This window comes from Sinocyclocheilus rhinocerous, unplaced genomic scaffold (genome assembly GCF_001515625.1).
Source record: "Sinocyclocheilus rhinocerous isolate Xijiao unplaced genomic scaffold, SAMN03320098_v1.1 scaffold148, whole genome shotgun sequence".
NCBI classification, from domain to species: domain Eukaryota; kingdom Metazoa; phylum Chordata; class Actinopteri; order Cypriniformes; family Cyprinidae; genus Sinocyclocheilus; species Sinocyclocheilus rhinocerous.
In genome coordinates, this window is record NW_015653472.1 from 3,224,847 (window position 1) to 3,248,364 (window position 23,518).

A 23,518-nucleotide genomic window follows, 5' to 3' on the forward strand; every position below is an offset into this window, starting at 1 on the left:
TGTCATATTCATGTCATTTTCACTGTGTGCTGTATGTAAAATGAGAGTTACCTTGGGGCTTTATTTGAAAAATGTGATTCCCAATGTACACAAACTTCCCAGAATACTGAGTGCCCTGTTGGTTACAGTGTTCGCTTCCCTTTTAATTATATTTGTATTAAATATTTGTTTATTTGTGAAAAATACTTTGTCATTTAAAGTATAAGCATGTTTATTTTACACAATTATTTTTTAATCCACTTTCAAATTATTTCAAATTTCTTAAATATTAAATAAAATAAATAAAATTATATTGGCCACCCTGCTTTCCAAGATATCAGCATTGGCTGTCAAAAAAACAGTATCGGTCGACCACTAGTTGTTTACCTTCAGCCGTATTGTTCTGGGACCAGGGGGAGGCCACAGTGCCATCCACAGGAGCTTCACTTTGTGTTGCAGGGATCTCCTGCCACACCTTGGCATTAGGGTTCAGACCAGCTCCTTTAGCAGTGACCTGAACAATAGAAGGAAATGCAATGAATTAATTAAACCTAAAGGTTTGTTTTAAAATCTTCAAAAGATATTTTATAGTATTAGCGCGGTTGTTACATGCAAAACACTTCCTGTGCCATTCCCATGACACCAAGGTTTGTTTACATGTCTTGAGTGACACTGAGAACAATGACAGATGAGCCCACTTAACCTGCGTTTCCTTGACACCACTTCACCTCCCATCAAAAGCAACCCAAAATGCCCACGGAGAAAACTAAGTGCTTAACCAGTTGTGAAAAATGGTACTTCAGTCAATGATAATAATTTGAAAATGTCAACATACCATGACAGAAAACGGGGCGTTTCCCACAGATATTAATACTGTGCTGGGATTTCTGTTTGCAACAAATGAAGTGCTTAACTTTAAAGAACGTGCTGCGAGAATGAACTAAATACATCCTTCGTCAACTCCTGCAGTCAATACTAACACACAAAGGCAGCACGAGGTGAGCAGAATCACATGAGCACATGTTTACAACACGCTACTTGCCAAAACTACCATTTTCCCATTGGTCACAAGTCCTGTCAATCAAGACAGCAGCAGTTTCTGTAGCAGAGGTTCAATCTTTCTCTGCCAGGGAAAGACTGACTGACAGCTCCATTTCATCCAAACAACAGACAGCTTTCACAGGACAAGAGCTGATCCACTACAACAGCACTATGGAGAGTGTGATTTTGCTTTTATACAACAGTTCAATAAATAATTTATATTGTGTAACATACATTTCAGACAAAACTTGGCCAGTTAGTTGTAGGTTTCTTGTCCACCAAAAAACAAAAACAATAAGCCAAAGTGTTTAGTTTCCAGTCTGGAACAGCAGAGTTCCCCTCCCACTTGTGATCATAAAGTGACAGAAAACACTGTTGTAAAAACACATCATTAACATTTTTCATTTCATTTTAAAACACTGTGGAAAACCAAACTTTGAAAATACCTGAAATTATGGTAATTATCGTCAACAAATAAGCATTTAACAGACTGTCCTCTTGTCCCCCATCAAAACGGAAGTATCCAAAAGTCTAATGTGCACGTTTGTTCAAACGCATTTGAAGTCTTCACACTTAAAAGGAAGGTACTGAAGCAGGTGTAATGTTAAAAAAAAAGAAGAAAAAAAGGTTCCCATGTGTACATTTATTACACGTTTAATATTTTGGCTACTAATTGTGCATCCAAAATAATGAATACCTGCTCATTTCACATGGCCACGGGGGCGCCATTGGGAACCGCCACCTGCTTCCTAACCCTCATCCTCCACATAAACTATCAAAAACAGCTGTTAAGCTTTGTGAGCCTGTAACACAAACAACACTAAAAGACCCTCTAGGATACTAGGATAAAGTGTTTCTAGAAGATGTCAGCCAGAAGATTAAGGCCGAAAGCAGACACTGTCATTCTCCGAAAAACAACGGGGTTGCTACGGGTCCTCCCAAGCAAAAGTGCAGGAAATATTATATAGGTATATTTATTACAAGAGAAGGACGTCGGCTTACAGCTAGGCACGCTGAAACAAATATTTAATAATTGTTACTCAGAAACCCGTATAAACTCCCAACGTCAGTGTTATAAACATAATTTGGAGTTCGTCTGTTCTATTCGGTTACAACTTCACGAGAGCTCATGTGTCATATGACTGCGTGAATAAGCTTATGAAAGCAGGCCGCTGAATGAACGTTGGCTTATTACAGCGTGTTTTACGGTTGAATATGCAGGCTAAAATCAGTATCCCTAGGCCAAATTGTGAATTAATCTATAACTAACAAGCAAAATGTTTGCATGTGTATCTTCGCTAGCATATGGGCTAATTTAGCTGGTTAACTCCTGTCATGCTCGACAGCCTTAAAGGGCCAGTTCACCCAAAAATGTAAATTCTGCCATGTCGTGTCAAACTTCCTTTATTCAGTACAAAACAAAAGGTTGGTTGGTTGCATTTAAGTTTATTACCATATCAGCTTCACAAGCCATTCTTATGGCAGATACAGATTGAATAACAAATAAAAATGTTATTTTAAATGTGAATTTCAGATTATTTTTTATGCACAACTCTACATATTCTGTAAATGTATTTGTGACTACAAAACTGTAACATTTTTATGGGTCCATCTTAGAAAACAAGTGCTTTTATAACTCAAAACGAGATCAGTTAGGATGTGAGAGACTGACAGTCTCAGTCTCCATTCATTTTTATTGCATCGTTTTCCAGTGGAAGTCAATAGGGACTGCCCCTGTCATTCTGTCTTTGTGTTCATAAAGGGTCTTTTGAACAACATGAGCGTGAGGAAATTACGTTTTTTGGGGTGAACTATCGACTGTGAGAGAGAAAGCAATCTTAAAACCACAAACATGCTGCAAAGTTCCGCAGCAGATCAGAAATGGTTTTTATAAGCGGGACAATTAAGAGATTTATTAATCGTACTGTCAATTGCCAACAAGAAGCGTCTTCAACAAAATGACCAGCTTGCACTTTAGGTGATGTCAGAGCTTGCAAGCTGTCTGAACCGACCGATGGCCTTATATAGCGAGAGATCATACTTCCTATGACCCTATTTTTAAGAAGGGCAACGGCCAGAGACCGATCGTCCTGTTGGGGAGGGGTGAAGAGTCCCCGACTCACCATGACGCCTGAGTCTCCCCCGGTCCCGGGTGTGATCTCGTCCTCCCCACGGGTTTTGGGTCCCGGCTCAGCCTCCTCCTGCAGCTGCGGCTCTCCGCCCTGGTCTGAACTCATCGGCCGCTCCTGGCTCACCGCGCCTTCGTCGTTCTCTCCCTGCCCCCCTCGAGTCACGCTTTTTGCTGATCGAGTAACGTTAGTTTGCTAATACACCAGTATACGCACGGTAGGTGGTCCGGTTGAAGAACCTGAACTTATTGAGTGCTCGGTTATGAATGCTCAGAATGCGACCAGGCTGGCTAGCCACAGAATGGACTAACGTTCTCCCGCTAGCTAGCTGGCTAGCTATCAATGCATCGACAAATACGGCGCAAGCTCCGACGTTTGTCAACCGACGGGTGTAAATGACAGCGCAAGCGCCGAAAATAGCGAATTCGATCCTAACGTGCCTTCCTCTCGATCTACACTAGCGCCAGTGCCATAGGGTGCATTCCTAAACGGGCGACCGAAGCGGACACAGGGGACACGCACCTTACCAATGAGTAGGCAGACATTAACACAGTCCGCCACCGTCCCACACTCCTCAGCGACCTCTTGATACCCTCTGAAGTTGATCTGCTCAGCTTCCGGTTGGAGCAATGGCTTACAGTAGGCTGACTGCCAAAATAAAAGTATTTTTCTTAAAAAAAAAAAACATGCAATTTTCTTGTTATACTTAGTATGCTTAGCCTTCTTCTGTCACCAAGACGATTTTTTTTTGTTTGTCAAAACATACTTGGCAACAGATCTCATTTGATGATGATAATAATTATTGTTGCGGTTGTTGTTTTTATTAGTAGTAACGTTAGTAGACGCAGTATTAGTATTGTTTTACTGATTCTTAAAGGGATAATTCAGGCAAAATCAAAATTCTGTCATCATTCACTCACGTTATTCCAAACCCATCACTTTCTTCTGTGGAACACTTTGTATTGGGATAGTTCATCCAAAATTAAAATTCTGTCATCTTTTATTTTAAATAGCATGTCTGTGAAGGCTTTTTCTGAATATAAGCAGATAAATCTTAGTAAACTCAGGTAAAACTTCTAAAATCAACTCCCCCAAAATACAGAGAGGTTTTAACAGGCAGATATTAATCCACCAAAGGAACCATTTTAAAGTTTAAGAGGAAAAGAGTTTAAAGTAAAGGAGCATTTCACCCAACCAGTACATTTAAATTAAGACAATATCTGTCCTTATTTCAATAATGGAGGGCAATGAATAAACATACAGATGTATTATAGCATTTCGAGGATGATCCATTCATGACTGACATCTGGTGGTGAACATAGATCTTTGACTGGACAATTGTATAAAAGTTTACTTTATATATAGGAAATTAATCTTTCTTGTCTAAGAAATGTATATTCAGTCAGTTTTTGTATCAGATCAAATAGTGCATGAGCATGGGTTCAGTTGTTCATACTTTTATATATGTAAATAACAATAAAATATTTACTAGGCTTGAAAAATGCATGTTACATTTAATTCCCTCCAGAATGAAAATATATTTATTAAAAAAACGTGTAACGAAAACCAAGGGCATTTAACAATAAGATTATTTTAATTTGCATGCTGCAACAGCGTTACCATAAATACTATAAATACAAACAAAATTAAAGAATAAGACATAGACAGATGAACAAATAATTTAAATAAATAATTCAGTCATTTCATATGTTTGTTGTATGTCTGTCTGTCCACATTTTTGCTCATGATTACTTTGTGAGAGTCATGTGCACTGGAGGCTTCTTGCTGATGACATGCTCCATAAGAGCGTGTTCAGAGGTGTCCAGACTAATCTTGTACTTGGCCAAAATCTTCATAATAGGCCTCAGCTTCAACCACCACTGGTTCTTCGGAATACGGTGTCTGTGGGAAAGTGATAAGGGAGGGACTTTGTGATACCGTTATTAATTAGTGGGGTCACAAACTTAGAAATGACATGCATTTAATGGTGCATGACAATGGAAGATTCTTACTCAAAATCTGTTTGTTCTTTCAGTTCAGCCAGAGGCTGTAACACCAGTCCTCTCTTCCTCATGCCCAACACACACGCAGAGTCTGGGGTGTTGGCAAAGATTCGCCCTGTACAGACAGTCAAAAGGGGAATACATTTTTTTATTTGTAAGTAGTTCTGAACACTGACAAATAATTAATTAAAAAAAATAATAAACTGTCAGCAGGTCATTGTGGCAAAATAATAAATAATAAAATAAAAAAATACTATTTTTTAAGACTCTCTGACTGAACATGATTTCACAGCTACATACAATAAATACATACGTGTACATGACATTGATTTGAGCTTAAATAATTTTAGAGTTGTACACTTTCATTCAAAAGTATGAAGTCAGTAAGATTTTTTAAACGTTTTTGAAAGAAGTCTCTTATGCTTATCAAGGCTGCATTTATTTGATCAAAAAATAAAGTAAATTATTTTAACTCCATTTCAATTTTAATATCATGAAAGTTTGCCTTTATTTGAAATAGAAATACGTTGTAACATTATAAATGTATTTACTGTCACTTTTGAGCAATTTAATGCTTTCATGGAAAATAAAAGATCAGAATTTTTTTTCTTACTGACCCCAACTTTTTAACAGTTGTATTTTATATGAAGCTTCCGCTAGAAAAATTGACCATTCGAATGTACAAAAAGATTGGCCAAATCAACAAGATGAACAGTGTAACAATATTAAAAAAATATCGAAAGTAGCAGTGATTTCGAGCAGACTGATATAGAGCATTGCCATGGATGACAGTGAATATTAGGAAATATCAAACCGCACCATGTCTATAACACTCCTTCAGCTTCTCAGTCAGCCAGAGAACCGCCTTAGCACCCATCTTGGTAGCAAAATTTCTGTCAAAAGGAGTTGGGGTGCCACCCTTGAAAAAGAACATTTGTCAGACAAAATACAACCCCTGATAAATGTGCATTCTTGATTTTTATTACATCTAACCTGCTGCATATGGCCAAGGACATTCTTACGGCAATCAAAAACCCCCTTTCCCTCCTCTGAATACAGGTTGAAGATGAAATCGGTAGTGTAGTTGAAATTGCAGTTTTCATTTCTACAAGACATGTTCTACTATGATTCGCTGTAGCAATTGATGCATGCCAAAGATGCTGTTGATAGAAACTATTCAAGAAGTCTCAAAAACAAACTAAACTGGTATTCATATTTGCAAATACTAAATGGCAAACCTGAGAATTAAGCCTCTCTTAACAGTGGTCTTCATCTTCTCAATAAGATGTTCCACATTTCTCTGTAGACATCAGTTATTTGGAGACATTCAAACAGAATGGTTCAGTTTAATCCATTTTGAGCGATATCCATTAATCCTTTTGGCATGTGAGTTGTTTGTTACCTCTAAGTCACGAATGCCAAATTTCTCTTCATATATATAAGCAGCATCAGCTCCTGCAGAGAGACCAGCCATTGTGGCCAGGTAGCCGCAGTATCCTCCCATAGTCTCAATGATGAACACACGCCGCTTAGTTCCTGCTGCCGACTGCTTGATCCTGTCACAGGTCTACAGAAGCCTCATGTGAGGACATACCCAACTAAAGAACAGCCATATACTAGCTCACACAAGAATTAGATTTATGTTAAGATGAATAACCAATAAATAGCCATTTTGTTGAAACAAATTAACAATAAAACAGGCAAGATATTGCTAGTGAATAGGGTAAAAAAAAATAGAATTTAAAAAAAATAGACATCATCGTTTCTTTCTTTCTTTTTTTAAACGAAAGATTTTGGATATCTCTTTTTTCGTTCCATTAATCAGAAAATACTGTCAACAGCCATTAAAAAATTCACCATGTTTTTAGGAATAAAATGTTAAATATATGTCAGGTAAATTATATACAGTGTTGGGAAGGTTACTTTGAAAATGTAATAGGTTACAGATTACAAATTACCCTACTTAAAATGTAATAAGTAGTGTAACTTTTCAATTACTTTATTAAAGTAATGTAACTGATTACTTTTCTAAATTTCTAATGTTTTCAATTGTTAATCATTTTCAAGCATGTAAACCAGGCAGGGTTAACCTTACAGTAGTACTGAACACTGATTACTGTCAGACTTTCAAAATTCGCTGCAATTTATGAAAGAAATCAATTAAATCTGTATGTGGGAGTGCGTGTGAAAAAAATCAGATGTAACCCCCCTTTGTAATCCTTAATTTTCACAAGTAACTAATTTAATTACAATTTTTTTCTCAGTAACTGTAACTGATTACAGTTACTTTTATTTTGTAATTAAATTATGTAATTCCGTTACATGTAACTAGTTACTTCCCAACACTGATTATATATTAACAAATTCCTCTGTAATAACCTTCAGAATATAGATAGGAATAAAATTGTAAAGTTTGGTGTAAGTTCTACTAAAGTGGATATTTATTGCTCAGTGCAAGAGAAAAAAAATTAAAAGCCTTTAAAGATACAGTATGTGTTGCAATTAAAATCTACAGATGCAAATAGATCTGAAAGAAGTTATGGAAACAAAAAAAGCCCAAAATCTCACAATTGTCCATGAAACATTTTTAGAAATGAATTAAATTATTTAAAAAATACTGGCTGATAATCAGTATGGTGTTTCGATACTGTGCATCCAGACAGTGTGTGCGCTGTATCTCTAACCGTGGTGATGGTGTTAAGGGCGGTGTCGGCTCCGATGCTGAAGTCTGAGCCGGGCACATTGTTAGATACAGTAGCAGGAATGATCACCATGGGAACACACAGCTCTTCATACTTCCCTCTGCCTTGAACCATTTCCAATGCACCTGAAAATGCCTGAAAAGGGGAATTTTAATGTGACCTGAAGAGAATATGGACAGAATGAGGACAGAACTGGACATGGACATTATATTGTATATTATGGACATTTTATTGTGTATTATATCATTACATTTTGTCACTTGCCTCAAAACCCCCAATGATGACCAGAGCGTGAATATTGTACTTGGCAATATTCAAGCTGATCTCCTCCATGTACTTTCCAGGTAACACTCTGCATAAACAAAAGAGAGGAACTTTTGAAATATTGCAGAACCAAATGATGATAAAGAATATCTAAAGGAGTGATCAGTACCTTTTGGTTCCCAACTCAGAGCCACCTTTCCCTGTCCAGTCTCCAACAGTGTTCCAGGTGATGGGCTCAATCTAACATTATGTTGGACAGAATATGACTACAAGGCTTTCTAATGCCCTCACAATTGATTCCATTAAATGCTACAGCATAGCTACCGTTTCAAAATGTGGGGTCAAATAAATGATGGGTGGAAGAAACTTTTTTCAAAAACATAAAAAAATCTTAGCGACCCCAAACTTTGAAACGGTACTCAATTGGTTAATGCCGCTTACCTTTTCCTCAGCCAGACCTTCAAAGCCATCATGAATGGCCAGCATGTTATGACCCTGGATGAGGCCGATCCTGACAGCTGCACGTACAGCAGCGTTCATGCCAGCGCAGGGAGCACCCACGTTCAAAATAGCCACATTAATGTTACTCTGATGAAGAAAAAGTGTACAAAGAAGAAACATGCGTTAAAAATAAGAATAAAAAGATAAGATATAAGAAAAAAATAATTAATTATAAGGAATATTCAATTTATTTATTTATTACATTTTAAATAAAAATTTAATTATTTACAATTATTTCTATATTTATATTTGAATCTCCTCACCTTTGTCTCTGGGGGGCGCACATGAGCCAGGAGCTTATATGTGTTCCAGTTATTCTCAAAACTCCTGCACAAGCAGACATTTTTGAGTTTGAATCATTTATTTTTTCAAATAAAGTTATAAAATAAAAAAAATAAAAAAATAATGGGGATAAAATGAAAGAAAAAAAGAGAGAAAATATGATATTTCTAAACATACCTTCCCCTGAGCTTTATAGCATCGTCAAATCGACCTTCATTCATTGCAACAGTGACATCCTTGGTCTATATTTTGGAGAAAACGAAATAAAGAAAAAAAAGGAAAAGTTTTACATATAGTCAGGGGCATTGTTTGTACTCCAAGTAAATACTACTGTGCCCCATAAAACAGTATAAATCCTTGTCAACTGTGCTTATCGTGTACCGACCTGAGATTTTTTTTTCTGATATTACAGCAATCGTGTCTCATGTTTTTCCATCAGCTGTTCAGAATGAGAACAAGCGATGGCAGATTCTCAAATGAATCACTATTTTCACCTATTCGGTCAAACGGTCTGACATTGTTCACGATTCAGTTTGAGTCATTTGCTACAGATTCTCACACCGAAACAGTAAAAGGATGTTTTTAGAAGTCAGAAAACAAATAGAGCACTGGATGAGGAGGATATTTACCTACAATTCAAAGGAGGAAACAAAATGGCAAAAGTCTATCGTTTGTCAGCGATGAAGCAGCTCCTCACAGTGCATTGAGCTTGTGAACAACTCTGTACTGCAGGAAAAGCCGATTTATGTCTATTTACAGCCAAAACAGTATCAAAAAAAAAAAAAAAGAGTGGGAACTTTTGATGGGGGTCTGTGATCATAGTTCATCAAAACAGTATCAAAAAAAAAAAAAGAGTGTGAACACTTTTGATGGGGGTCTGTGATCATAGTTCATTCTAAATCTGAAGCTAGATCATATCTAAAATGTATGTACTGTATACACACCACTTGCACACACTCCATCAGAGGGAGTCTGACAGCTTGGTTCCCAGAGAGACTGACCACACAGGCAGGAGTTTCTGGAGTGGCTTCCAGCAGAGCCATCACAGCCTCCACACCCATCCTACTGCCCTGATATACAATAAACACCCACATTTAAACTCTCATGAAATAAAAATGGTGCAGATGATTGAAAAGTGACAAAATGAGAAGAGGGACTACTCACTAGCACTCTGTCAAAAGCTGAGGGGGTGCCACCTCTCTGCACATGTCCGAGGATAGTAGCACGAGTATCAAAGCCCAGCCTCTTTGTCACCAGCTGTATGGGAACAGATAAGCTGAATTAATATGCACTTAAAGGCAGCAGTTACAAAACTGTACTAGAGCGTCTATTTCGAGAGTATGGGTGGTACAGAAAGGTCAGGGGTTAAGTTACATCTTTTAGCTGGTCACAGGTGATTGGTTTCCCATCTTTGTTGATTGCTCCCTCAGCCACAATGATCACATTCAGACGAGAACCCGCATTTCTGGTCTGTTTGACAAGAGACAAAATCATCAATCATTAGGGAGCAAATCAATCAAACATTTTGTTTTGTTTTCCAGTCAAAATGTGCTTAAAAACAGATTAAACAGTGTAAGATAACTTAAAAACAAGACTATTTTGCAAGTTATTTTTCTTACTCTATTGGTATTTTTTTTCTTGATTAAAGCAAGAACCTTACAAATTTTTGTTAATTTATGCTTCAAATAAACAACTATAGTCCAGTAGTTTAAAAAAAACAAAACAAAACTAAACGAATATATTGAGAAAATCTTCTTTTCTCCTTTTTCTTTTTCTCTGTACTGTATTTTTTTTATATTTTTTCATAATTTATCTATTTTTTATTTTGTCTTGGTTTTGTAAAAAACAAGTTATTTGAAAATGTATAGAAAAGCAATGATGAATTTGAAAAATATTTGAATGTAATGTGACTTCTCCAAACAAATAATAAAAATATATGAGTAGGAAAAAAATAAAATAAAACAAAATATTTCTTCTGACAACAAGTCTTATGGTTTTACAGTTTTGCTTTTCCAGTAAATTTACACAGCTGTTCATAGCTTTGGGGTCAGTAAGATTTTTTTTTAGAAGCAGAAATTAACAGTTTTATTCAGTTGGATGCATTAAATTGATCAAACATGACAATAAAGACATTTACATTTTTTACTTTCTGTTCATCAAAGAATCCTGAAAAAAAAAAGTACCATAGTTTCCACTAAAGTAATAAGCAGCACAACTGTTTTCTGATATGTTTCTTGAACATCAAATCAGCATATTAGAATGATTTCTGACACTGGAGATTGGAGTAATGGCTGCTGAAAATTTAGCTTCTGCCATCACACACACACACACACATTGGGTTACCATGTTTTATGGGGGCATTCCGTGGACATAATGATTTTTATACTGTAAAAACTATTTTCTATCCCCTTACCCTAAACCAACCCCTCACACAAAACTTCAGTAGCGGTATTAACATTAAGTGACATGGCATCTGACGCACAGAAGTGACATGTGCCGATGGATTGTGTCAGTGTCACTGACATTAAATACATATTTAAAATATGTATTTAAATATTTTGTAAAAAGTAGGCTATATAAAGCAAAACATATAATAAATATAAATACATGACACTAGACAAATATTAAAGACATGAAGTCTAATGGTTGTTCTGCCGTTAAGTGCGTGTGTTACACAGTCTATGTTATACTCTAGCTGACAGTGAGGTGCTGCAACAATGTCAGTGACACTGATACAATCCATCAGCAAAGTGACATGTGCCAGTGGCTTCCGTACGTCAGATGCCATGACTCTTAATGTTAATACTGTCTCTCCAAAATTTTCTGCATTTTTAGATTTTGAAAACACTTCTTTCTGTGTGATTTATAAGCTTGTTTCCTCATGGGGACCAAAAAATGTCCCCACAAGGTCAAACTTTATTGGTATTACTATCCTTGTGGGGACATATTCCCCATTAAATAGAGAATACCAGTACTCACACACATACTCAAACAAACTTAAAAACAAAAAAAAGTTTTATTTATTTATTTTAAATTGTTATAATGATTGTATAACATGCCTTGGTGAGCATAAGAGACTTCTTTCAAAAAATAAAACAAATCTTACCAAACCCCAAACTTTTAAACGGTAGTTTATCAAAAATATATCATTTTTGTTTGTGCATTTCTTGCATTTTGTCAATTTCTTTGTACCTCAGTGAGTCTTCTGCACAAATGATCCTCCCACCCGTCATCTGGGGGCATCTCAGGAATAAACACCCAGTCAGCACCACATGCAAGAGCAGTAACCAGAGCTAGGTAACTGAAACACACAGACACACACACATTGTACTTAGCAAATGCAAGCTCATTTCAATTCATTAAATGTGAGATTCTGGCATTTAAACCATATATTAGGGACTCTGGTCTCAATTTCAGTTCTGTTGCACACGTACAGTAAACTCACTTCAGTGTATAATCAAACAGACATACACAAGCACATTCTTACCCACAGTGTCTTCCCATGACCTCTAGGATGAAAGCACGTTGGTGACTGTGGGTGAGAGCAGAGGTCACAGTTTAGGAATAAATGCCAAAACAAAATAACAGAAAACACTAAGGATCATAGCTAATATTTGATCAATTGCATATATTTGTGACCTTTGTGCTGTTGTGGTGATACTGTCCACCACCTCAATGATACGATGTAGGGCAGAGTCTGTGCCGATGGTCATGTCCGTTCCGCAGAAGTCATTATCGATAGAACCAACCATACCAACGATATTCAGATGAGATGAAGCTTTGGCCTCCTCATTTATGATCTTACCTGTGTATAAATGGAGAATATGACTGTCAGTTCAGTATATACCTAGTCAAGTTGCAAGTTTGGGATACAGAAAGATTAATTTTTTTTTTTTTTGGAAAGAAATTACTATTTTTATTCAGTAAAGGTACATTAAATAGAGCACAAGTGACTGTAAAGACATGTATAATATTATGAAGGATAATGTTATGTCACTTGCTATTCATCAAAGAATAGAAAAAACAATGTATCTCGAGAAACAAGATGATAGAAATGTTTCTTGAGCAGCAAATCATACTAGAATGAAGATCACGTGACCCTGAAGACTGGAGTAAAGCTTTGCCATCACAGGAATAAATTAGATGTAAAATATATTAAAACAGAAAACAGTTATCTTAAATTAAAATTTTAAATAAAAAAAATACATTGAAATTCAGTACAGATTGTTTACCTTTGCTGATCAGATCTTTCAGCAAGTCACTCCACTCAGTGCGAAATATGTTGGCACCAGTCAAACTGCCATCGCCACCAATTACACAAAGGTTGGTGACGCCTAGTTTGACGAGATTGTAGGCAGCCTTCAAACGCCCCTCTCTGGTCTGGAAATCCCTACAGCGGGCACTGCCAATGACTGTACCACCCTTCAGACAGACACAAAGAAAAGAGACAATCATAGCACTGCATAGAGTACATTAAAAAGTTGCATTGAAATTAAAACCCTAGTATGCTAGGAATAATAAACCGAATTTAATCAATTCTAGCATCTGAAGGCGCACCAGCTGTAGCATCATGGACACACTCTCCCATGTAGCTGGACGGATGTGATTCCCTCCATCAACCAATCCCTGATAGCCCTGCACATGGTGAACAGACATGACATCAACAACACTGTTATCAGGTGACTGGCATGGACACTTTTGTGAGTATTCTAATAAATGAAAATGTACCTCATGGACAAAGAAGACTTTGGCTCCAGTGTAAAGGCCAACTCTGACAGTGGCCCTCACAGCTGCATTCATCCCTGCAATAGTCAAGAAAACATTCTTCATATATCTTTAACTATAGAGATACACAAGGCTACTGAGAAAGTAAGGAGAGATACCTCACGTGACATTTCATTACTTGACCACATTGTGGAATGGTGTGAACAAGAGTGTCTGAGATCTGTGAGCTCAGCACTAAAGCTTTAGGTGTTCGGATGGTGCACAAACGCAGTTCAGTGTCTCTAGTTTCAACAGTGTGCGGCTGTGGAAAATCCTGGTACTCTCCATAACCTTATGTCATTTCAGAAGAAGGTCACTGGAGATAAATTTAGCCTTCAATTATGGAAATAGGAAGAGGGGGACAAGAGCTACAGGCTATAGCTAAGGGCTACAAGAGCATTGACCTTAATGGGCCAGTGCAATTCAAAATATTAAAGATTTCTTTTTGTCAGTACTTTTTGTCCTATTTTCTGCCTAAGTTTCTTAAATTTTAACTTCTTTATATATTATCTGGGGTAATTTAATCGCGTCTTCCAATTCTTATTACATTACAGATAGATAGATAGATAGATAGATAGATAGATAGAGATAGATATTCAAAATTTAAAGTTTAGATCATGTTTATTCCTGATAGTTTTAAACCATAGAGAACTGGTTTAACAATTTACTCTCAGCAATTGACAAACTGTGTCATCTAGCTTTGAACATAAAAAGTGACTACAACAATATGAATACTGTATCTGAGGGGAAAAATTCTTGTTTATAAAGTATACAAAAATGGTCTAAAAACTCCACCAAATCTATTATCTAATCATCCATGCAGGTATTTCTTTGAACACCCTCTTGGAGACCACCATAGAGACTAGCACAAAATTTAAGAGGTATTACCTTGGGCATCACCACCTGACGTCAGTACAGCAATGGCCCATCCGACCCCCATCTTTGTCGGATCGACCCCAGCTGTGTTTATGTTAGCCATGGTTCAGGTATTCCAGAAATTGGTGGCAGAGGGAATAGGAAAAGGAGGTGAATTAAAGACGTGTTTGCACCGTCTCTCAAAGCAAGGGGCTCCAGAGGGAAGGGTTTAATAGGACGGTGTTCCAGCAATTTGTACCCACCCCCTGGATTTCATTTCACAAACACAGACGCGTCAGTAGAACACCCCCTGACTCAGCTAAATATAAAGTAACAACTTGAATTACACAGCAAAGGTTACATGCTTAATAAGAAAAAAAGAGATCAAGTTTGCCATGTCTCAATGTTACATAAACAGTCTTAATGTCATGTTTTATTTGAATATTTATAATAATTTATTGAATTATTACATTAAATAATTTATTTCTATTTGTATTAATAATTAACTTATTTAAATGTGGTTTTTGACTGAACCAATATAATTGTAATTTTTAAATAATTATTATATAATATAATAATTTGTTATAGAATATACTTTTATATAATTTGATATGATTTAAAAAAAACTCTTCAAAATAAGAATATCCTTAATGAATTTTAAATGAAAATGAAGTCTAATATTTTAGTGTATTAAAGCTCCAGCACCAAATAATATTAAACGATTGCATAAAGCACATCTACAACATTGCAATAGTATAATTCAAGAAAAAAAGAACTAAAATTTATGACAAAACTTAAATGTTTATATGTACATTTATTATACACTTCATACAAGAGACAAGTGGAAAGCGCACAGTGTTTCCAGTCAGTGACAAATTCAGTGTAAAAATTATGAAAGTGTTCAATATTTAGAGATTTTGCATTCAGTTACGTTGTCAACACTGAATCCCACCAAATATTGGGTCTATCAAAGACTTTGCTGCTTGTGGAAACTGTAGCCAGATACATCGGACTGTATCAAAATTGCAACTAGAAATACGGTTTCAGACAGTCTTACATACACAGACTGACATGTGTAATGTGTTGTGGGACATCTCCCTTTATGCTCTGATAGAGGAACCTGAAGGGACAGGACTCAGACGTACAGGAGAGGACAGGCCAATGGGTAAAAAACACTGTAGAGAAGACAGAGATAAGATGTGGTTACACCTTACTTTAAGGTGTCCTTGTTACAGTGTAATTATACATTTAAGTACCGAGTAATATTAATTAACTACAAGTACTAACTATATGGTTAGGGTTAGGATTAGGGTTTGGTTTAGGGTTACTTACATGTAATTATGCATAATTGTTATTATAATAGTAAGTACAGTACATGTAACATGTGTAACAAGGACACCTTCAAATAAAGTGTTACCCAAGATGTATTAACAGCTATTCAGCTTGACAACCAGTTTAGTAAGCACAATTCAAAACACAATGATCACTCACTGTAGAGTCTTGAAACAGAAGTGTGGCAGCCACCGGGTTGCCACAGCGGGGCTGCAGTGGGCAGGACAGCAGGCGAGAAGTATACGTAGCACATTCCTCATGCAGAAACATCTCCTCCAGAGGAGTATGACTCCGCCGCAGAGCAGACACAGCAGTAGAGTGCGTGACAGTAGGAGCTACAGACAGATGTGGAAATGCATTTAATGCAGTATGCACTTCTACAACTGCTTAAAAGTTTTCAGGATGTGTAAAATATATATATAAAATATAACACTGGACAGAAATGGCCATTTGCAGCACTGCATGTTACAAGAAAATAGAAAAAAGGTTAATATTAGTTTCACTTTGGATGGAATGCTTACCTTTTGATTGGCTTTGTTTAGGCAGGTCTAAGCTGGGATTGATCTGTGATCCATTGCTTTGGTCTGATTGTAGTGGTAGTGCATTATGGGATGCAAGCTGGCCTTCAAGGAGCTGCAGAGGTTCACCTGTCCCAGGAGTCTTCAGAGTATCCTGAGACCGGTCTGATCCAAGTCTTTGGCTTGATGAGAAAACGATGACTGACCCTCTGTGTGCTGCTTGTATGAAAGGCTGAGCTGTTTTCTTGCCTTCGTCCTTAGTGTGACAATGATTCGAATCGGAATTTTCTTTAATTGTTGACTGCGTTTCAGTCTGCATGAAGAGAAGATCATGTGAGTTTGCTTTTAGGCCATCAAGAAATTGATCAGTGATGCATAAATTAATGTTTTAGAGTTAAATCAATCGTACAGTTTGATGGCTGTTCAGTAACTGTTGTGAAGTAATGTCATCTTGGTCTATCTGGTCATCGTTCATCTGCTCTTGGTCCTCAAATAACCTTTGAACGACATCTTCCCCCTATAACACATTCAACACCCAGTGTTAACCTGCCATTTTATCATGTAGAAATCAAGAAAGAAATTAAAAGGGTTCTGCATTATGGGACTGTTTTACCTCCTGGCACACCAAGAGTCCAGTGCTGGGGTTGTGGGCTTCATGCAAACCTGGGGAGCCCCTTAAACTGGACATCTTTTGGGCAGTACAAAGCTTCCTCTGTAAACAGAAACAGTAAACATAAACCTGGGATACAAATAGTTTCAAAACAGAACACACACACACAAAAAATTAAAAGAAAATAAATAATAAAAAAAGAAAAAGAAAAACAGAGGATATTGAAAACTTTTCACAGCCTTGAATTAAAACAACTTTATGCCAATGGATACTGTACAAAACAATGAGACAAGACAAGAGAACACTCACCACTGACTGTGGTTTGGTGTTTGCGACCCGCTGCGGTGTCCATTTCATCACTGGTGTTCTATTTGCACCTGCACCACAGCAGAGAAACAGTGGTTTACAGGGTCGAAAACATGATGTTGAAGGGGAAGAAACACTGGAGAGTCAAACTTACACGGAGATGATGTTGCTGCTGCAACGACTTCAGGCTTATTCTTCTTCACTGGGACTCTCTGGGCCTAAAGTAAAGAAAATTGCATGATTCTAAACACCTTCATTATGGCACACAATTGGAATTTGAATCTCTTCAAAACATACTCTCCTTTGTCCCCCTCTGCCACCTCTCACCACCTCTCTAACAGCAGACGATTTTGCTAATTACTTCACAAACAAAACCACATCCAACAGCAGTCTGGTCTCGGCTCGACTCACCCAGGAACTCACAGCAAACAATCACAGAGCTGACCATCTTTTCTCCTCTTACAGAAGATGAAGTCTCTAAACCTATCCTCTCCAGCCACTTTACCACCTGCCCTCTAGACCCGATCACCTCACATCTCCTACAATCTATTTCCCCTGCACTTCTGACTTCACTCACACACATCAACACATCTCTTCTCACAGGCATTTTTCCTACCGCATTCAAGCAGGCTCAGGTAACCCCACTGCTTAAAAATCTACACTAGAGACCTCACTTATTGAAATCTACAGGCCCGTGTCTCTCCTCCCGTTCATCGTAAAATCACTTGAACGCGTTGTGATCAACCAAGTGTCTTCCTTCCTCTGACAGAAAAACCAGCTGGACAATAACCAATCTGGATTTAAAAGTGGCCATTCAACTAGAACCGCCTTGCTGTCAGTCACTGAAGCGCTATGGAGTGCAAGAGCTGAGTCGAAATCTTCAGTTCTCATTCTTCTAGATCTATCTGCTGTGTTCGACACTGTTAATCACCAAATCCCTCTGTCCACCCTCTCATCGCTGGGCATCACCGGAACTGCACTCCATTGGTTTGAGTCTTACCTCACAGGTAGGTCCTTCAGGGTGTCTTGGAGAGGAGAGGTATCCAAATTATTGGTCTCTGGGGTTCCTCAGGGATCAGTTATTGGGCCCCTAACCTTCTCTATATATACTACATCACTGGGACCTATCATTCAGGCACATGGTATTTCCTACCACTGCTATGCTGATGACACTCAGCTCTACCTCTCATTTCAACCAGATGATCCAACAGTACCTGCTCGGATCTCAGACTGCCTGACGGACATCTTGGCATGGATGACAGAACATCACCTGCAACTCAAACTGGCAAAGACAGAGCTTCTCATCTTCCCAGCCACCCCATCAGTACAGCACCAGTTTACCATCCAACTGGGCTCATCAACGATAATCCCATTGAGTTTGGCCAGGAGACTTGGGGTGATCCTTGATGATCAGCTAAGCTTTAAAGAAACAGCACGATCATGCAGGTTTGCACTACATAACATCAGGAAGATCAGACCCTTCCTAACAAAGCATGCAACACAGCTTCTCTTCCAGGCCCTTGTCATTTCTAGGCTGGACTATTCCAATACTTTTCTGGCTGGACTTCCAACATGTGCAATCAGATCACTGCAAATTAATCTTTGTATGTATGTAGCAGCACATCTTGTTTTCAATGAGCCCAACAGAGCCCTTCTCATCTCTCTGCACTAGCTTCCAGTTGTGGCTCGCATCAAGTTCAAGACATTGGTGCTTGCCTACAGAACAGCCACGGGCTCTGCACCCTCCACTCTCTCCCATGTGTCTACATCCCCTACAGGAGCCTGCGGTTAGTAAATGAGCGGAGGCTCGTGGTCTTATTGCAGAGAGGCATAAAATCACTCTCAAGGACGTTTTCTTTCACAGTACCCTGTTGGTGGAATGACCTACCCAACTTCATCCGGACAGCCGAATCCCTCACAATCTTCAGGAAACAACTGAAAACTCATTTTTTCTGTGAGCATCTAACTGTTTCCTCAAAAAAAAAAAAAATTCTATGCCTTCACTTTTTCTATTCTCTTATTCTTCCTAGCTTTTACTCTTGTTGTATTCCTCGGCTGTAAGTCACTTTGGATAAAAGCATCTGCCAAATGAATAAATGTAAATGTAAATGAATCCATCCGAGCAGACTCACAGAATAAATGGAAGTTCCTCTGCCAGTGGGACAGGTGGAAACTCTGGGTGTTGCTCCACCAGCCCTCACACCTTCATTCAGTAGAATACTGCGCAGGGCTGCAGGGTCAGGGGAGAAGGACACACCACTTCCTAAAGGAAAATTATTTTTGAATCATGACATTCATATCAGCCTTATGGGGGGAAAGCACTGCATAATAACACAGTCTGTAAATGGTGCTGTAACATATCAGTATACACTGGCGTTCAAAAGTTTGGGGTCATGAAGGAAATCTCCTATGCCCAACATAGCTGCATTTATTTGATCAAAATGCAATAAAAGTAGTAATTTTGTGAAATATTACAATTTAAAATATGTGATGGCAAAGTTGAATTTTCAGCAGTCATTACTCCAGTCTTTAGTATCACATAATCCTTCAGAAATCATTCTAATATGCTGATTTGTGGCTCAAGAAACATTTATTTATTATCAGTGTTGAAAACAGGTGTGCTGCTTAATATTTTTGTGGAAACCATGATACATTTTTTTTTAGGATTCTTTGAATAGAAAGTTAAAAAGAACAGCATTTATTTGAAATAGAAATCTTTTATAACATTTTAAATGTCATTACTGTCACTTGTGATGCATTTAATGTATCCGTGTTGAATAAAAGTATTGATTTGAGCAGAAGTGACTACACTTCATTTAATGCAAAATAAATGGGCTAGATTACCTGCAGGAACTTTGACAGCTGCTGAATCATCTGTTTGAGGTTTTCTAACTGGCACTCTTTGAGCCTGAATTGAACAAGGTATTTCAAACCTTATTTTTTTAGCATTCAAAATTCAAATGTTAAGACAACAAATGTGACTGGGCATTACTGAGTAAACAGAAGTTGCTCTGCCTGTAAGGCCGGTTGGTGCATGAGGTGTTGTTCCACTGAACTGTAGAATACCACGAAGCGCTGATGGATCAGGAGAGAAGGCACTTCCTGCAGGCACAAACCATACACAGATTAATGAACACAATTTGTTAAAGGAACACTCATTTTTCAACTCCCCTAGAGTTAAACAGTTGAGTTTAACCGTTTTCGAATCCATTCAGCCGATCTCCGGGTCTGGCGGTAGCACTTTTAGCTGTAGCTTAGCATAGATCATTGAATCGAATTAGACCGTTAGCATCTCGCTCAAAAATGACCAATGAGTTTCTATATTTTTCCTATTTAAAACTTGACTCTTCTGTAGTTACATCGTGTACTAAGACTGACGGAAAATGAAAAGTTGCGATTTTCTAGGCCGATATGGCTAGGAACTATACTCTCATTCCGGCGTAATAATCAAGGAACTTTGCTGCTGTACCAAATTGTAATACATACCTGTAGGGCTTTTGGCCTCTGCTGGAGCTTCTTTTTGAGTCTTTTTGGCAGGTACTCTTTGAGCCTGAGGTGGACAAGGTAGCTATTAAGAATCAGTTCTTCTATCTCACAACTTATTCTGCCTAAACAGTCCACTCAGAAGTAAAATATCATTATCAATGTGTGAAGGGACATTGGACAATGGAATGGACTCACAGAATAAATAGAGGTTCCTCTGCCAGTAGGACAAGTTGATGCTCTGGGTGTTGCTCCAATGTGCTCCCCGAGTCTCATTCCATCACTCTGTAGAATACTACGTAGTGCTGATGGGTCAGGGGAAAACGGCCCAGATTTGTCTTGAGATGATAGGAGAAAGAAAAAGCTTACATTCTGTGATTCTGAGGAAAGCTTGAGTCTCTGAAAAGGAACTAACCTGCGATGACATCTAGGCTATGACTCTTCTTCACAACTCTTTGAGGCTACAAGATCAAAATACATGAGCACCAGAGCACATAGTAGACTGAAAAGACAACTGTCATGATCATCATGAAAGGTCGGTAAACACTTTGGTTTTATTACTAAGATCTACAATTTCTAACCAGATTATTGAAGGTTCCTGGTCCAGGGGGGCAGGTAGATAAACGTGGCATCATGCATTGTGCTCCAAAAGCACTCGATCCCTCACATGGGAGGACATTGTGCACAGCTGATGAAAGATTTGACTCATATTTACATACATTAATTATAAACAACCAGTGGCTAAATTAAAAGAAAAACTATGAACACCGTTGAGATCGAACTTGAACACCGTTGAGATCGAACTTGAACACTGACACAATAAGAAAAGATCTGATATTATGTCACTCACCTTTAGTGTTAACATGGCTTTGTGTTGTTGATGGGAGACAGTGCTTGTCCTTTGGTGCTTGATTATCAGAATTAACATCTACTTTAATGAGTGAAGTTTTACATAAATTACTCAAACCTGAGTCTTCCGGAATCTTAGATTGTACAAGAGTGATGCTACCTAAACGTGAACTTAAATCAGTGTGACTGCAGCATCCGGATTCATGTGAAGATGGGTGAACATCACTGGAGTCTTTATTTGATGCCACATATTCTGCATGACTACCAGGATGCAGTTGATGTGATTTGTTAGCCTGAGCCCTGAGGACACCTGATGTCATAGCTTTATTACTTGAAGTTTCAGTTTTGGCACTTTGATTCAAGTTCCTCACTTTTGCCCCTGGTGTTAGTCGGGTAGAAGGCGTCAGGGACACTTGTCCTAGAGGAATGGCTGTGTTTCTCTGATTGTGTGTGCGTGACTGGGACAAATTGAAAGGAACAGGTTTGGTGTAGATCCTTTTTTTCTGAGCTTTACTCTGAAGACAAATGAAAAAGAAATCATTATGTCACAGTGTAGTAGTGTACTGTTAACTAAAACTATTAAAAATCATTTTTGGTATTCAAAACAAATCTGTTTAAATATTAGAATTAGAACTTACTTCAGGTAGTTGCCTAGGAAACAGCTCTAATTTTTTATTAGTTCAAGTACTAAAATTACTAAAACTAAAACTGAAATGAAAAGAATTAAAGATATATAGACATGTTAAAAAACATGTTACTAAAATATTAATTACTAAAATTAAAATGAAAACAAATAAAAATACAAGCTAATTGTAATATTCTAATAATATTAATAAAAAAATATACAAGTATATAAATAAAACTAAAATAACACTTTTGTGGTATCCTTACTGTAAGAGCACTCTGTTCCCATCTGTTGTGACTGGGATTTTGGGAGAGCTCACTTAGAGCTGGTTGCAGAGATTTGGCAAGGACTGGAAGCCTGCTGACACCTTTGAGTTTACCGACTCCTTTTCCAGTTTCAGCAGAGGTATTGGGGTCCAAATTCTCAGATCTTCTTTTAGAGGAAGCACTTTTTGTCTTCAACTCTTGAAGCTTCAAGATCCTAATGGCATTGAAAGAAATGGTTCAGAAATCAACACCATAGCATCACTGTAAGATTATTCAATTTTAATACTTACATGAAATATTCAGTCATTAAACTGATTATTATTGGTTTTAAAAAAATTACAAAACAAATGACTAATGAATTATTCAAAAACTGAGCAAGGTGATATCAAATCCATTACAGTACTGCAAATTAGAGGGTAAAATATGATTAATTCATGATCAGTTCACCCTGAATGATCCTGCTGACTTCTGTTCTGGGGTCTCAGAGTGTTTGAGGACGCCATCTCGAGAGGGGTTCAGTGCCTATAAACAAGACGGCTCTTGAAAGTGGTCATAAAACGTTCCTTAACGAAGAAATGTTCGCTCAATCATTAAAAACTTCACTACTATATAACTAGCAGTGTACAGCGTCAGAAAACTGCTAATACGCAAACTCTTGAGTACCTAGTTGTTATGTATAAAGTCATATTCAATGTGAATAAGACGGTAGGTATATATTTTTAATAACCCACACATACGTACCAAGACCTGGGCTTAAGCAGTAGCCGACAACTGCAGCTTTTTATGTTGTTTTCAAGCTACAGGACTTTCCACACCAAGCCACTCTCTCCTGGCCCAGGCTAGAAAACAACACTAGCGTGCTGACTTCCGGAGTGGTTTGTAAAAAGCGCGCGTTTTGACTGGCTGACGGAGACGTGGCATCAGCCAATCGCTGACCGCCATTAACACTACAACGGCAACGGAGATGCGGCTTTAAATCACGTGACTAATCCCGTTTGTGCCGTTCATT

The 23,518-nt window shown here is 37.8% G+C and overlaps 3 protein-coding genes across 5 annotated transcripts in view; all 3 read right to left on the bottom strand.

Annotated features, from left to right (window-relative positions):
• LOC107716076 (la-related protein 4-like) overlaps positions 1–3,752 on the bottom strand; it is a 27,322-nt gene extending 23,570 nt beyond the window's left edge. Inside the window, exons 1-2 of the mRNA XM_016522396.1 lie at positions 3,144–3,752; positions 367–493 (exon numbers count right to left, since the gene is read on the bottom strand). Of these exons, the coding sequence (XP_016377882.1) occupies positions 367–493; positions 3,144–3,257 (241 nt within the window). The 5' untranslated portion in view covers positions 3,258–3,752. The remainder of the gene's footprint in view (positions 1–366; positions 494–3,143) is intronic.
• Positions 3,753–4,817: 1,065 nt separating this feature from the next.
• Positions 4,818–14,753, bottom strand: LOC107716200 (ATP-dependent 6-phosphofructokinase, muscle type-like). The gene is made up of 22 exons (XM_016522569.1): positions 14,554–14,753; positions 13,630–13,703; positions 13,459–13,536; positions 13,134–13,323; positions 12,541–12,706; positions 12,389–12,433; positions 12,094–12,202; positions 10,276–10,371; positions 10,066–10,158; positions 9,846–9,971; positions 9,079–9,143; positions 8,883–8,946; positions 8,560–8,706; positions 8,288–8,358; positions 8,119–8,206; positions 7,837–7,989; positions 6,555–6,719; positions 6,391–6,452; positions 6,146–6,257; positions 5,972–6,071; positions 5,162–5,267; positions 4,818–5,051 (listed from the first exon to the last, which is right to left on the bottom strand). The coding sequence occupies exons 1-22, from the start codon at positions 14,642–14,644 to the stop codon at positions 4,898–4,900; spliced, it is 2,355 nt and encodes a 784-aa protein (XP_016378055.1). The 5' UTR covers positions 14,645–14,753; the 3' UTR covers positions 4,818–4,897.
• A 564-nt stretch (positions 14,754–15,317) lies between these two features.
• troap (trophinin associated protein) lies at positions 15,318–23,371 on the bottom strand. Of its 3 annotated transcripts, XM_016522571.1 has the most exons (19): positions 23,251–23,371; positions 22,957–23,031; positions 22,510–22,723; positions 21,779–22,133; positions 21,620–21,697; positions 21,351–21,457; positions 21,185–21,230; positions 20,968–21,107; positions 20,773–20,836; positions 20,279–20,388; positions 20,131–20,194; positions 19,419–19,549; positions 17,441–17,504; positions 17,290–17,357; positions 16,984–17,082; positions 16,780–16,887; positions 16,374–16,683; positions 16,012–16,187; positions 15,318–15,695 (listed from the first exon to the last, which is right to left on the bottom strand). In XM_016522571.1, the coding sequence occupies exons 2-19, from the start codon at positions 23,010–23,012 to the stop codon at positions 15,621–15,623; spliced, it is 2,265 nt and encodes a 754-aa protein (XP_016378057.1). In that variant the 5' UTR covers positions 23,013–23,031; positions 23,251–23,371; the 3' UTR covers positions 15,318–15,620. The 3 variants fall into 3 exon arrangements, with proteins under 3 accessions (XP_016378057.1, XP_016378056.1, XP_016378058.1); XM_016522570.1 differs by having other exon boundaries at positions 21,620–22,133; XM_016522572.1 differs by lacking the exons at positions 20,131–20,194; positions 20,279–20,388 and having other exon boundaries at positions 21,620–22,133.
• Between the last annotated feature and the right edge of the window lie 147 nt (positions 23,372–23,518).